The 14,486-nt window shown below is 40.2% G+C and overlaps 1 protein-coding gene across 2 annotated transcripts; it reads left to right on the forward strand.

Annotated features, from left to right (window-relative positions):
* Nucleotides 1-4,442: 4,442 nt before the first annotated feature.
* Nucleotides 4,443-14,036, forward strand: pitx2 (paired-like homeodomain 2). Of its 2 annotated transcripts, XM_088294463.1 has the most exons (4): nt 4,443-4,640; nt 6,631-6,696; nt 9,607-9,806; nt 12,790-14,036. In XM_088294463.1, exons 2-4 carry the CDS (start codon nt 6,651-6,653, stop codon nt 13,336-13,338), a joined length of 795 nt encoding a protein of 264 aa, XP_088150589.1. In that variant the 5' UTR covers nt 4,443-4,640; nt 6,631-6,650; the 3' UTR covers nt 13,339-14,036. The 2 variants fall into 2 exon arrangements, with proteins under 2 accessions (XP_088150589.1, XP_088150587.1); XM_088294461.1 differs by lacking the exons at nt 4,443-4,640; nt 6,631-6,696 and adding an exon at nt 8,982-9,418 and having other exon boundaries at nt 12,790-14,035.
* Nucleotides 14,037-14,486: the final 450 nt, after the last annotated feature.

Raw genomic sequence — 14,486 nt, forward strand, 5'->3', positions numbered from 1 at the left:
AAAATAAACAGGCGCGGGCAAACTTTAGTGTGCAATTTGACTTTTAAAAGGGGCAGATGGGCAGTTCAGTCGGAGACGACGTTAAATTAAATTGATCAAATGTAATTTTATTAGTATTTTGCAACGGATGCAAATTAGCCATTGGCTATAATCTGTCAGATTTACGGGCCACTGTTTGATTAATATGCACTGTCCCTGTATACTTTCAAAAATAAATACAAATACAAATACAAGAAATCAATCAATCAATTAATTAATAAACACAGTGAATAAAACAAGTTACTTGATTTTACTTTTTAATTGTAATATTTATATGCAATTAACCAATAACTTTTTAAAAAAACACAAAAACCGTCAAATGTACATGTAATATTCCTTTATTTACAATAAACCAGTTAAGTTAATAAGGTAATGTTATTTCATGTGATAAATTAAAAACTATTAAAATAAAATGAAAATAAAAATACATTTGTAAAATAATTAACTGTACATTCAAAATATATTCTATATGTTTTAATGTTATATGTGTTATATGTCCTTAAGTGATTAAACTATAGTAAATTAACCAATTGTGTATACATAAAATGTTAACTGTAAAATTGCTTATTTTATGAATATTGGTCAAGTTGTTTACAATGAATTAAATAACCAATTATTTAATGTGCTATATTTCTATTCATATTAATGTGACTGCAATTGGCTGGCAGCCAGTTGAGGGTGTAACCCGCCTACTGCCCGAAACCGGCTGGGATAGGCTCCAGCACACCTGCGACCCTCGTGAGGATAAGCAACTTAGATAATGGTTGGATATGTACCTTTAAAATAACTGTTAAGTATTTTTTTAGGGGGAATTGGCATGTAAGGGAAAATTATGATTGTAAATATTCGCATCTATGATTATTTTAATTGATGGAGGAATTATTTAACTTGGTAACTTTTTATTTCATCATTTACCATTAATCCATTATCCAAATATTTCATTAGATAATTAAACACAAAATAAATAAATACATTTGGTTAAAAGGCGATTTGACTGCAACAACTATGACAGCACTCATGACTATGTTAACAAAAGACCCTGAAATAAACTGCTCAAAAGTCAAGCTACGGGTAATAGTCACACACTCGCAGCACATCAGCTGATTTGTGTCTTTTTTTGCACGCTACAAGATGGCCTCACAGTCACACAAAAACCACTTGGCTTTGTCACATATGGTTGGAGGCCAAAACAAATACAATTTTTAAATAAAATAAAATAAAACAGCCCTGAAAAATGAATTCTGCACGAGGATGACGACGATTGCGTGACGTGCATGGCCGGTTAGACTTATTTGTTTCTGATTCAAGCGGAGCATAATGGATTCCTGGTGCCGTGGTGTCAAACAATCGGCTGCCTTTAAAGCTCTACGGAGGGGACACGGGGATTAATTTCACAACAAGTGACACAATTTGGCTGGAAGTATACACGCTATGCGGACATGTGGATTTTACAGCTACAGGAAGTAACAGGAAGAAAATATGGAGTGTTTAGTGCCAATTCACACGGGGCCATTATGATTGTACTTCAGACAGTCGCCACTTATTTACTACACCCGCCACCTTGCACAATGAAAATGAAGAGAAAAACTAGCAATGCTAATTCACATTGCTTAAAAAATGTCTCACTCATTCAAGACATATGTATGCAATAATAATTCATGGAATTGATTCTCTCATCAGGAATTCAACACAGGCTGCAACCTTGCACAATAAAAGTCTTTCGTGATCGCCACCATCTCGCGCAACAGAAAGAAATCAAAGGACGACGAATAACTGTTCAGTCATACATAAAAAGATATGAGTAAGCAATCAAGTAATCAATGCAACAACTCCACCTGACAGTTATCCAAGAGAAACGCACCCTTGCACAAAAAATTTCAGTCATGCATGTCAAACGTGCAATTGTGAAAACAGTGTGTGTTCTCCGCTCACCAGTTATTCGTGATAACCACCACCTTGTTAGACATCAAAACAAGGTCCAGAAAGTTAAAATCTTGCCAAAGTTTGGCTTTAGCCACAGGTGCTTCTACTCAACTGGCAGGTAAATGAGCTCTCGAGTGGCGAATGACAAACTGTGGCAGAGTTTTTACATTGGTGACCCGGATTTAACACCTCCGCAACTTGCACAATTGAACCATAAACCACGTCTAGAAATAATTCCGTCAAAAAGGGTCCAGCTCAAAAAGATACTTTTATAAAATGAATGCGACCACTCCTCGCGCAACTTTTTCATGATAACAACCACCTTGCACAATAGAAATAAACCATTGATGGCTTCACTTGGATCTTTCTGCTGCTCGGTCCCGTAGCGCCACCGACAGCCAAGAAACATGAAAGCGTGTTTTTAAAAGTCGACACCTCCAACCGGCCTGGGCTCTCGTTAAGAGTCAGGAGAGGTCGCCGGCAGCGAGCGGGTCACCCCCGCTCCTTTCTCACATCAGCTTTCAAGTGTCCTTCGCCGTCGCCGCGGATGACAACAGACGATCAATAAGGCGCTCGGAATGAAAAGTGGGAGCGAGGCGCCGCTTTTTTTCCCCCCTCGTTCTCCCGCTGCAGCCCCTGAGGCGGAAGATTTGGCAGCCGCCGCCAGGCCTCCTCTGAACTGGCGGCGCTTTGCACCTTTGTGTGCGTGAGAAACACCACACTCTTGACAGCTTGCCTTCGCCGCCGCCTTCTTCTATAAGGACAACATCAGAACATCACCACTTAGTGTGTGCGTGCGCGTGTGTGTGCGGGTACGTGCTTGAGTGTGTGTGCTACTGGTGTGCTTGTGTGTGGCTTTGGAAATGGAGGGTCACAGTTCAAGTCTTGCTGCGGACAACTAGTTGTCGGAGACATGCAAGACCGATCCCTGAATGCTGCTCAAGGTTCCCTTGAGCAAGGCCACCCAGCAAACCCTTTTATAAAGTTTATAAACACGCATCACTAAAATAAAAAGGCCTCTGAATACATCCCATTATAAATTAGATTACACAAAAAAGCCAATTGCTTTGAATTTATTTAATTTGAACAAGTAAATTGGTTACAAATGAATAAAAAGTGGTAAATGTGTCATTTTCAAGAAGGGATTTGAAAAAAAATGTAAATTTGAAGGAATGAAAAATGAGAGAAATATTTATTCGTATTACCATTAAAAGTATTTACAACAATTTCATTCTGTCCTTGCATTTTATCAATTGTAGAGTGAATTTCAACTAAAAGTTCTAAAAAAAATAAGTCCAAGAGGCATTTTGGGGAGTTTTAGTCACTGTCGGGAGCTGGTTTTCTGTGTATGTAGAGGTGCTTCTGAATCAAAATGAGTTGACCTCCACCTTTGTAGGGTTACAATATGTTGCTGTGATTTAAAACACAACAACACTATTCCCTTCCTCTTTTCTAATCCATGGCTACATAGTTAAAAAAAAAAATATCCGATTGGATCAGGTATAGTCACTCTTCCTTTACTCTGAGAAATAAGTGCATTAAAATGTAGAAAACAGTGAAATGTATAGTGCTTGGCAGGCAGGGAGCCCAGCACTCCTCAATCCTAAAATCGCCTCTGTGTGTAGCTGTGTGGCAATCTAGCCAGTTAGCGGCTAAAGCTAATATTCTCTTAACACTGCGTATTGTTGAAGCTGCCTCTTCATCATGGAAAGTGTCACCACGATTTACTTCAGTATGAGATAAACTGCAATCTATGTGAATTTTAAGACCTCTTCATTTCTCCGAGGTCTACTTGAGATTTTTTTTAATTAATCCAATCTATCAAAATTGTATGCATTGATTTTATTTTGTTGTACACCGTTTGTTTGTCCTTCCAATTGGCCAGTCAAATTGACGCATGCGCATTTATTTCGACAGAATGGGGCGACCTTTACCGGGCTATTAAATAATATGTTTGCTTTCCAAATAGCATACAAAAACAATGTGTGCGCGCGCACGTGTGTGCGAGTGAGTGTGTGCGCGTGTGTCTGTGTGCACGCCTAATTTCCACGTGCACGTGGGCGTTAATTACCACTTTAATGGGGAGTATGACTAAAAATGTAAAGAGGGGATTAGAAGGGGAGGGTGGGAGCACGTCCGGTCTGCTGCACGCCCGATTTAACATACGAATATTATGGAGGGGGGGGGGTGATTAGGTTGGTTGTCGTGCGATTTTACGACTAACTGGTTCCACGTGTAAATATGAGTGGGGAAAATGGGCCACTAATGTGTTGATTTTAATTGCAGGAGGGCTGATTTAGTCGTTATTTGGGCTCTCCTTGTACCGCCCTGCGTGCACGAGCACTAGAACACTCCTTTGCCACAAGCGAGCGCGCACGCAGGCAAAGAGAGATGGGGGCGGGGTTGTGGGGGGGGGGGGGGGGGAGACGGTCTTTCAGAGCGGAAAAAAAAGTTGGGGCGTGCAGAAGAGGAGAAGAAGAGCAGCGGAAAGAGTGCGTGGACTTGCTCCTGGCGTTTTTTTGGGGGGAGGGATGAAGTTCACCCTTTTATTTTCTTTATTTCGGGGGTAAAAAAAAAATCAACGGTGACAACCAGGACATCCAAGTTGCGCGCCTTATGAGTGTTTTGCACGGTGGAATTTATCTCTTCATAGACATAACGAGAGACGTCCACGCGTGGTAAGAGAGTGTGCTTATTTCTGTGCTCTTGACTTTTTTTTATCTGTTGAAATGAAAGTGACTAACATTTCTGGGTCAATTACACGCGTGGTATTAAGAAATGTGCATACATGCTGTAATGAGTAGTTCTCTTAAATAATGACAACAATGGCAATTAGTAAGTTAGTAGGTCGGAATTTATTTATTTATTTATTTATTTATTTATTTATTTCTAAATATTATATTAAGAAGATAAATAAGACTTCTATAGAAATCAATTGTGCATGCAATATTAGGAAATTGTGCTAAAAGCTTCCCTTTAAATTATAATAAATAATAATAATGGTTAATAATAATAATAATAATAATAATGGTTTGAATATTGGGAAACTCATCCACATATTTTTTTAAAGAAAATTTTAAAAAATTAATACAATTTTCTCTGGTGCCAATTGAACGTGCGGTAAAAAATGAAATTAGCATAAATGAAACGAGAAGTCCGAGTTTGTTTTTTTATGTTAATCACGATGGGTTCGAATGATGGAACAGGAATAGGATAGATTTCTTTAAGTAAGTTAATTGCAAGTGAACGTGGATTCAACAGTGTCAATTGAACATAGGTGATGAGAGATCAAAGTTTGTATTAATTAATGGATATGATTGTTAAAATCAAAAGTGAGTTTATTGAAAGTGAGATAGTTTCCATACGTTGTCAATGGTTCGTTTGGCTTAAAAATAATAACACATGACGTAAGTGGAGGGCAAAGTTGGTCATAATTGACGCTAAATATGATCATTAGTATGACGGAAATACATTAACACCAATTTCTAAAAAGACACGAGAAATGTGTAAAAAAAAAAAAAAACAAGATCAAACAATTAAATACACTGAATAACAGCAACTCAGCATCAACGCGAGGCAACTAAGTCACTTTCTTCAAAATCAGATACATATAAATAACTCAATTTGTAACAATAATTAAATAGTCCGAATAATGGAATGCATACTTAAAACAAATGAATAAATATACAAACAAAGTGTGTTCACAGTCCCGCGTGTGCGAGGACCGGCTTTCTGTCTTCACCGGGCCAGGTGCCATAATGCCACATACCCCCATCGTCCCCCACCCTCTCACCCTCACCCCACGTCAAATTACAAACGACAGATGGATGTATGAATTGCTATTTAATATCGCGTTTAATAATTTGATAATTAGTATGTAACCAATATAGAATTAAAAATCGATTTACTAATTATATAATATCATAACAGTTATTATTTTGGTACGCAGTCCTTCATATTTTTAAGTATTAACAGTGTCATTTATTTAGTTAGAGGAGTTTGGCCCATTATCGCAGTGTGTGTGGGGAGGGGGAAACAACACTAAATAGTCCAATAAAGTGTTGAAAATAAGAAGTTTCATGAAGACGTGTAAAAAGTTCGGTCATGTTTATTTGCATCTCGGGGACGACTAATAGAAGAATGAGGAGAAAATGGCGGCCGCTGAAATGCAAATTTGTATTATCATAAGCAAACATTCTAATAAAAGCCCATCTGTGTTGGCGTCCTATAATGAATTTTGTAATATGCTCACGCGCCCACACACTGACATCTCAATCAAGAGTCTTAATCCGAGAGATTTTAACGGGGCCACGTCACGCGCGCGCGCAACATACTGTACACGGGAGGAGTAAATAACACCTTTTTGCCTATGACGTGAAAACATTAAGAAAAAAACGTGATCTGGAAACGAAAATATAGATTTTTTTGCGACAAAACGGTACTTATATCGAAATTTATTTGAACTGTTAATATACACCGACTTTATTAAATTACGCACAAAATGACATCAGAAGATAGATTTTCAACATATGCATGCAAAGAATTTCACAATTGGTGTTTTTTTAACCAATTATTGTTCATGTTGTCTTTGCCATGTTTATACATTAGACGTGGTACAAAGTTACCTCCATTAATGTTGGTTTTCTTTGTATTATTCCCCTTGCACAGAAGAGGTTTCCTTCGTCATCATGGAGTCCCATTGCCGCAAACTGGCAACCACCTGCGCACAAATAGGTAAAATAAGAAGTAATGCGCACAACATATAGTGTTTTTTTGTTTGTTTGTTTGTTTGTTTGTTTGTTGTTGTTTTTATTTTTTACACGGATCGAATTCATTTGAAATAGACAGTTTGTTGGAAAATGGCGATTAAATATGCTTTGTCATTTTCTGGGATGTATCATCTAATCTGACATGTTACAGAGGGAGATAAAATGAAGTTAAATGCAAATTGTATTGTATTGTATTGTATTGTAAAACCTACCAAATTCAAAATAAATGGAATGGAGGATGATTAGGTGAAAAAAACTTTTTTCAACACAGTCAAAAATAGTCCTCTTTACCTTCAATTCAGATGCTTTTTGGTCGAACTTACATATTTTTTTAAAAACATTAATATGTATGATACGTTATTGTGCCGTAACGCTGTGCAATTTCGCGCCTGATTTCACACAGCTGAAAGAACCTTCCGACTTGAGGCGGAGACCTCGTGGCTATTCATTATCTTATAGTGACATCTAGTGGCCAGTTGCAGATCTGCAGCAGTGGCACCAGCGAGCGCTTTGAAAGGCCTGATAAACGGCAATAAAACTTGTAATTTTAACACACGAACCACTAGGTTTGAATCGCAAAAGACACAACAAAACACATCATTTTTTTTTTACAAATTATACCAAAGTCACACGATTGCGCAACATTGCAAATGATAATGTTAACTCATTTCTATGTATGAATATGTAACTTTTCGGCATTTGACCCGAGGCGTGTGTCACGCTTATTGTTAATGACGATTGATTAGGACTAATAGAACGTGACAAGCAGTGTGTGTGCGCATCCAAAATAGTGCGTGTAATGTATGCTGCTCTCGTTGCGCTCTCCACTCTAGGGAAAAAGCACATGTATAATGAAAGCCATTCGTGAGCAGGAATACGCTAATGGAGGAATGTGATGCGTCCTTAATCCCGCCTAAAAAGGATTGTCGTCGCCCCCCAACCAAATGCACCCATACACCCCACCTACTCCTTGCTATATTGACTGAATTGTTAATTAATGGCCCATGTATGATGGGGACAACGAAGTTGAGGAGGCGTCCACCAATGAAGACATAATCCACTTCAACATGAAAATGACACTGGAAAAGACTAATAGTATTTGGACGATTAATAAGAGCGCTTTAGCATGCATCTTAATTGGATGACTCAGAACAAGGCAGCATGTGAAAGGAAGGATGGACTTAATGGTCAATGAAAATTTAATTTGCATGAACTGAAATATGAAGTAAAAAATATACTTATATATACATTGAAATGATTATACTTTTCTTTTAAAATATGGTTAATGGTTTGCTTCATGACTGTGAAACTATAATGTATGTCACCTTATTTGATTATTGCATATACAAATTACTACAGGGATAATTTTAAATGAGAAATCAAGGAAATATTAAGATAAATTTATGCTCCGTTCCTTTTAAGTCGCAACGGGTTCATCAGCAGGAAACAAATACTAGCAATTTCTCATAATTATTAAAAGTGAAGACAATGTGTGAGTTTTGTACAGATTTGGAAACATGAGATGATGACCCCCAAGCCTTCAGTTTGATATCAATGCCCAAGATCGCACTGTTTGGCTCAACAATGCAGAACTTCTCAGGCAAAAAGTCAAGTTTCAAATCACTTATGAAAACTATCACTGGTTCCAAATCCACGAGTGAAACCGGTTCCATCGTGTTGCTCCCACCGAGAAACGTCAATCGGCGGTACTGAAGCTTGGTTCGGCTTCATTTCCTGCCTGATTCACAGCCCAAACCTGGCAGGTTGCATCGCCAGCAACGGCCTTATAACCGCCACCGTTTTTAAGGCATGTTCTCTGAGGGTGGTGTGGGGGGCATATGGTGGTCTCAACCGAGTCGGCGTCCGAACATGAGGCGGGTTCTGTTCTCACCGGATTTTTGACGCAATGGTTGCGCTTGTGCAGAGAGAGTGTACTTTTGCCGACGATTTCGCTTCTGTTTTTAAGTGAGCCCGGTTACGGAGAGAGAGTGGCTCTAGGTTATTGCATTTTGGTGTGCCTGTTTGTTTGCTTGTTTTGGTCTTGGGCTGCTGGGGGCCAGTTCCTCTCCGACGATTCACGCACGCGCCTATCAAGGTAGCAAGTGGGCGCGGCTATAGACGGTGACGTCGGCAGAGAGAGAGAGAGAGACCAAGAGAGCGAGAGAGCGAGAGAGAGAGGGAGAGAGAGAGAGAGAGAGAGAGAGAGAGAGAGAGCGAGACTTGGAGGTGGCTGCGCTCGCGCAACGCGCTTGTGTGTGCGCGTCCCCGGCTCCAATATCATCTACCTGTCCTTGTCACTCCACTAGTCAGCCGCCGCCCGCCGCCGCCGACGCGAGCATGGCAGCGCCCCTCGGTGGCCCGCTCTAAAAAGCAAGCCGGAGTCCGAGCACATTTTTGCGAGGGGCTTAACAAAGATAGGGGAGACCATCGCTATCCGGAGTGGGATTTATAAAACGCTCTTCTTTCTTTTTCTTTTATTTTTTGGGGGTTGGTTTTCGGGGAGCGACCGATGAACTCTATGAGGGATCCTTTAAATCTCGACCACCACCCGCACCACCCATTTACCGGGACTAAACTCGCCTCAGCCATGGCGTCCGGTTTGCAGCCGCTGATGCGAGCCGTGGACACCGGCAAACACCGCATGGACGCGCACGCGGTCTCGGACACGTCCAGCCCGGAAACCGTGGGTAAGACAAGAAAAGACAGGCGCTTGGGTGAGACGAGAGTTAGTTGCAGCGGAGTTTGACATATGGAAATCAAGGACTAATTGTTGGCTCTTATGCAAATGACAACCAAAACAATATTATTTCGTGTAATGTTTGCTTTTATTCTTCTTCTGTTTTTTTAAATAATTTATTGTATTTTTTGCGAACAGAGAAAGAGAAAAGCCAGAGCAAGAACGACGACTCGTCCGACGACCCGTCGAAGAAGAAAAGACAGCGGCGTCAGAGGACTCACTTCACCAGCCAGCAGCTGCAGGAGCTGGAGGCCACCTTTCAGCGCAACCGATACCCGGACATGAGCACCCGAGAGGAGATAGCCGTGTGGACCAACCTCACCGAGGCCAGGGTTCGGGTGAGTCTATACTAGAATGGGAAGCACATCTTACATTACGTCCAAAACAAGACAAATACATTGCAGGGGGGGAAAGCACTTTATTGAGGACAAATATTGGAAGTTTACGTCATTAAGACTTTATATATATATATATATATATATATATATGCACACGCGCACACACACACCACACAATTTGTTTGAATTATGTTGCAATTGATCGTGTTAAAAAATATTTCAAATGAGAGCACATGATGAGTACAATTAAATGTAAACAATAGTACCAAGTAATATATTTTTCATCGAGATCCGCATTTTAAACGCGATTGTGAACATAATTGAACAATGCCTTTCGGATCAAAGCACAGTAGAACAATTTAAGATTTAAAAAAAAACGTACAAAATGTATACTTTCCCTTTGAATCTTGCGTTTTAAACATATTTGCACGTGTAAAAAAACTTTCAGATCAGCGCACATGATGAAGCGTGTAAGTATACATTTCAAAAATAGTACAACATGAGATATGTTTCTCTGTTATAAATGCACGAGTAAAAAAATAATCATTTCATAGCGCGATTATGTGTGAACGTAAATACAAAAAAAATTAAACAATAAGACAATTTGACTGACCGCTAAGAAAAAAAAATGTAACACGCGTATGCATTTAAGTACAATAAGCATTGTATTAAAATAAGAAATCCCTTTGTGACTTTTAAATGCATTTGGAAAATACTGAAACATTTTTCATTAAGTCGAACCGAGACACACAAACACGCAAGATAATTGCACGTGAAATAATGCATTTAAGAGCACACTATGAATGGTAAACTGTGAAAATAATACATAAGCAATTTTATTAGAACGTGAAAATACCACAAATTGAGACACGTGACACGTGCAGGCAAACAGATGTTAAACAACTGCATTTGAAACAATATGCTCTTTTTCAGAGAACATTATCAACTTGCCACAAAAGTAAAACTAAATATCATAATGGCATAAAATTATTATTTTGTTTTATTTATTTTTTTCTGCGCGCAGAACATTCAGGACGGAAAAATGTATCTTATATAAAATTGTAACGACAGCACCTCAAATCGCATTTACTGCATAACAACTTGTATATTCCTACAATTATGATTTCAGAAAAAAACGACCGTTTGACGGGCGTGCAGTGTTAGTGTAATAATATGTCCTCCGCTCAGATTATCTGAAAAACAAATATGCGCGCACACTTGTTTAAACACACCGCTGCCTCGAGGCCAATTCAGTCACATCTTAAATTGATATTTAATATAATTACACCCCCTACACGGGAAGATAAATAGCGTTTATCCCTACCATTCTCTTTTTTCAGTAATTCACCCATCTATTAGGTCCAATTAGAGGTGAGTGCTCCTTGCGACAGGAGTGACAGATACCGCGGGTGTGGTGCGAAAGAGGTGCAAAGCTGCTCATTTTGGGACACTGTCGCGAGATTTCGAAAGAGGGAGGGGAGCAGTCTGCGTGGAATTTACACAGTCACAGTGTGTGTGTGTGTGGCGGGGGGGTGTGCGTGTGTGTATTGTGGCCTGATAAGGACAGAGTGAAGAGACGAGAAAATAACGACACGAGAAGCTCGATCGTCTCGTGCAGCGGAATTAAAACAATGTTATGGATGTGTATCAGTCAAATATTACATTAGAATGTGCAGGATTTGATTCGGAGAATGAATGAATCAATGTCATTCTTATACTAAAATAAAAGACATTCGACGTAAAAAAGTGCATAACTCCATTCATATTATTATTTGCTTAATGCAAATCATCAAACGCGCAAGCAGTACATCTTGAAGTTGTGGATATGATTAAATTGATCAAGCATTTTGACGTAGGGCATGGGCAAAAATATGTTTCTGTCATGCCTATTATGTGGCTTGGGGACATCGTTTTGAAAAAGTCCATTATTCAATTGGCGAAGTCAATGTGAAGTTGGGACAGCCGTTCATTTGAACATTTAACTGTGGATGTCTCTGGGGATTTTTTTAAATGGCCTTTTTAAAGACGCAATTACTTGAGTTTTTTGTCATATTTGTTTAATTATAACAAGAAATGCGTCGTTTTAAAGATACGTGGGACGTGAAAATATGTAAAAATAAATCATGCCCAAATGTGTTATTTTTTCTTAGCACGAATGAGTAAATGCACAAGAAATCGGCTACAACAAAGGACAAGTTATTTTGCAATTAGGAAGCGCGCAAAAAAACGCTGTTAAACATGCCACCGAGGCAATTGTGTAGACATTATTTTAAGAATGCGAATTCTCTAATACGTCCTTAAATATAAACATTTGAAAGTTTTGACTTGATCAAGCTTGTAAATATTAATTATGCCACCTAGAAGTCGACTACAATACAATACAGAAATGTATTTGGGAGACAATTTCCCTAAATTGTGTTTTATATTTAATTTTTTAAATGTATTTATTTTCTTCCGTAAAACACAAGCCTATTTATGCGCGCCTTTTATTTTTGGTTAGCTATGCTGTAATTAAATAGGGAATATACGATTAGATATAAGATTAAATAGCCTACTTCTGGCGCTGTAATAAAAAACACACACATTCTTATTATTATTATTATTATTATTGATTTAAATGCATTTTCATGTGTTTTGTCTGGGTAGTCCCAAACCTTATAACCGTCCTGCATTTTCGATTCTTTCAACAACAATAATAGCATTTTGCACGTGCTAAAACATACTAAATGCAAACTAGCTGACTTAATCTGTCAGTCAAAATAGCTACATTACTGGTCACAAGTTTGAGGTGACTGTTTACATTTTGTTTTGTTTTGCCAACGCAAGTCTCTTTACGCACAATACCCACTAAATAGAAAACGTGCAAGCTGCGTGAGGCTGAAAACGTAGCTCCGGCAGACTTTCTGACCTGCTGAAATGTCCATTTGTTGTGATTTTGATGGGGGGAAAATAACGCCGTGTGCGCGGGTCTCCTCGTCGTCAGGTCTGGTTCAAGAACCGGCGCGCCAAGTGGAGGAAGAGGGAGCGTAACCAGCAGGCCGAGCTGTGCAAGAACGGCTTCGGCCCGCAGTTCAACGGACTCATGCAGCCCTACGACGACATGTACCCGGGCTACACGTACAACAACTGGGCCGCCAAGGGCCTGACGTCGGCCTCGCTGTCCACCAAGAGCTTCCCCTTCTTCAACTCCATGAACGTCAACCCGCTGTCGTCGCAGGCCATGTTCTCGCCGCCCAACTCCATCTCGTCCATGACGTCCGGCATGGTGCCGTCGGCCGTGGCGGGCTCCAGCCTCAACGGCCTCAACAACCTGAACAACCTCAGCGGGCCGTCGCTCAACTCTGCCGTGGCGGCGCCGGCGTGCCCATACGCGCCGCCTACGCCGCCCTACGTCTACCGGGACACTTGCAACTCCAGCCTGGCCAGCCTGAGACTGAAAGCCAAGCAGCATTCGAGCTTCGGCTACGCCGGCGTGCAGAGCCCTGCCACGAACCTGAGCGCTTGCCAGTACGCCGTGGACAGGCCGGTGTGAGACGCGCGCACCCCACTAAAAACAGCCCACCCCACCCGACACCCACGCCCACCCTCCAGAGAGAGAGAGAGAGAGGGAGAGAGAGAGCGTCAGAGAGCGAGAGGGAGAGAGAAAAAGCACCACTTTGAGCATCGATTTTCCCAAAGGGGATGTACAGTGATGCAAACATGCCATTTAGGGTGGTCAGTTTTCATCCACAGGAACAAGAGACTACTATTATTAATGTATTCTATTTCCCCCCTTCCAAAAAGGGCACTAAAAACTGAACCACTGAAAATGTTTTTTGTTTTTTGATTTTTTTGTTGGAGTTTTATTCCCCAATTTGTTGTCTGAAAAGTTGTGTATATATATCCAAACATCTCCAAAGACGGGGTTCAGTTTATTAACGCATGCGTGGTAGGGAATGAATAACAAATAATGTTTTGCTTGTAAACAGCAGTAAAAAAAAAAAAAAAAAGAAAATAGGGGGGTGTAAATACTAAAACGCACCACAGTGGTGTGTTTCTAACATAATATAAAGTTATTATTATTCATGTCTGTGTGGATATCGAATTTAGACTAGCAATCCTAGAGGAAGAAGAAAAAGCGCATTAAAATGTTCCTGTAAAATATTTGGTACGGATACCCCCATCCCTCTCTAACCCAACAAAATCCTAAAAAAAAATGTGTTTTATTTAATGGAAGTAAATATATTGTTCAAAGCCATCCTTGCTCGTTATTGAATCACCTTTGCTCTGTTTGTTGTGTGTGGTGCGGCACTGCGTCCACTTGACTAATCTATAGAGGGTGGGCAACAATTGGGTTGCGCCAGTACACACATCACGCGAGCGACAGATTAAGATGCTGAAGACAAACATGTAGTCTGTCTGCCACGGAATCAACAAACTGGAGGCCGCGGCCACACAGCAGCGGTGGGGGGCTCATTTTCGTGGAAGGAAAAGAAGAGGGAGGGGTGGTGATCTGCCAAGCGGGTAACAATCAAAAATGTATAGCCTATTTTACTTCAAAGGGATGCGAGAGACCAACGTGCGCATTTGCATGCATGCGTTGTTGCATAACGCAAAAATGTATGAGTCATAAAATTGTCCAAACACATAGTTTCGGCGGGAAGTATCCAACTGTAGGCCGGGGAGGACACACCTTCTCTC

Source organism: Idiotropiscis lumnitzeri, chromosome 4, assembly GCF_059441095.1.
Source record: "Idiotropiscis lumnitzeri isolate Australia: NSW breed Sydney's pygmy pipehorse chromosome 4, RoL_Ilum_1.0, whole genome shotgun sequence".
NCBI classification, from domain to species: Eukaryota; Metazoa; Chordata; class Actinopteri; order Syngnathiformes; family Syngnathidae; genus Idiotropiscis; species Idiotropiscis lumnitzeri.

What these genes read in the sequence shown, in the direction of transcription:
- pitx2 (XM_088294461.1), top strand. Translation starts at nt 9,241, where the DNA reads ATGAACTCTATGAGGGATCCTTTAAATCTCGACCACCACCCGCACCAC. An exon ending in GTCCAGCCCGGAAACCGTGG is followed by an intron (nt 9,419 to 9,606) that starts GTAAGACAAGAA and finishes TTTTGCGAACAG; the next exon opens with AGAAAGAGAAAAGCCAGAGC. An exon ending in TCACCGAGGCCAGGGTTCGG is followed by an intron (nt 9,807 to 12,789) that starts GTGAGTCTATAC and finishes CCTCGTCGTCAG; the next exon opens with GTCTGGTTCAAGAACCGGCG.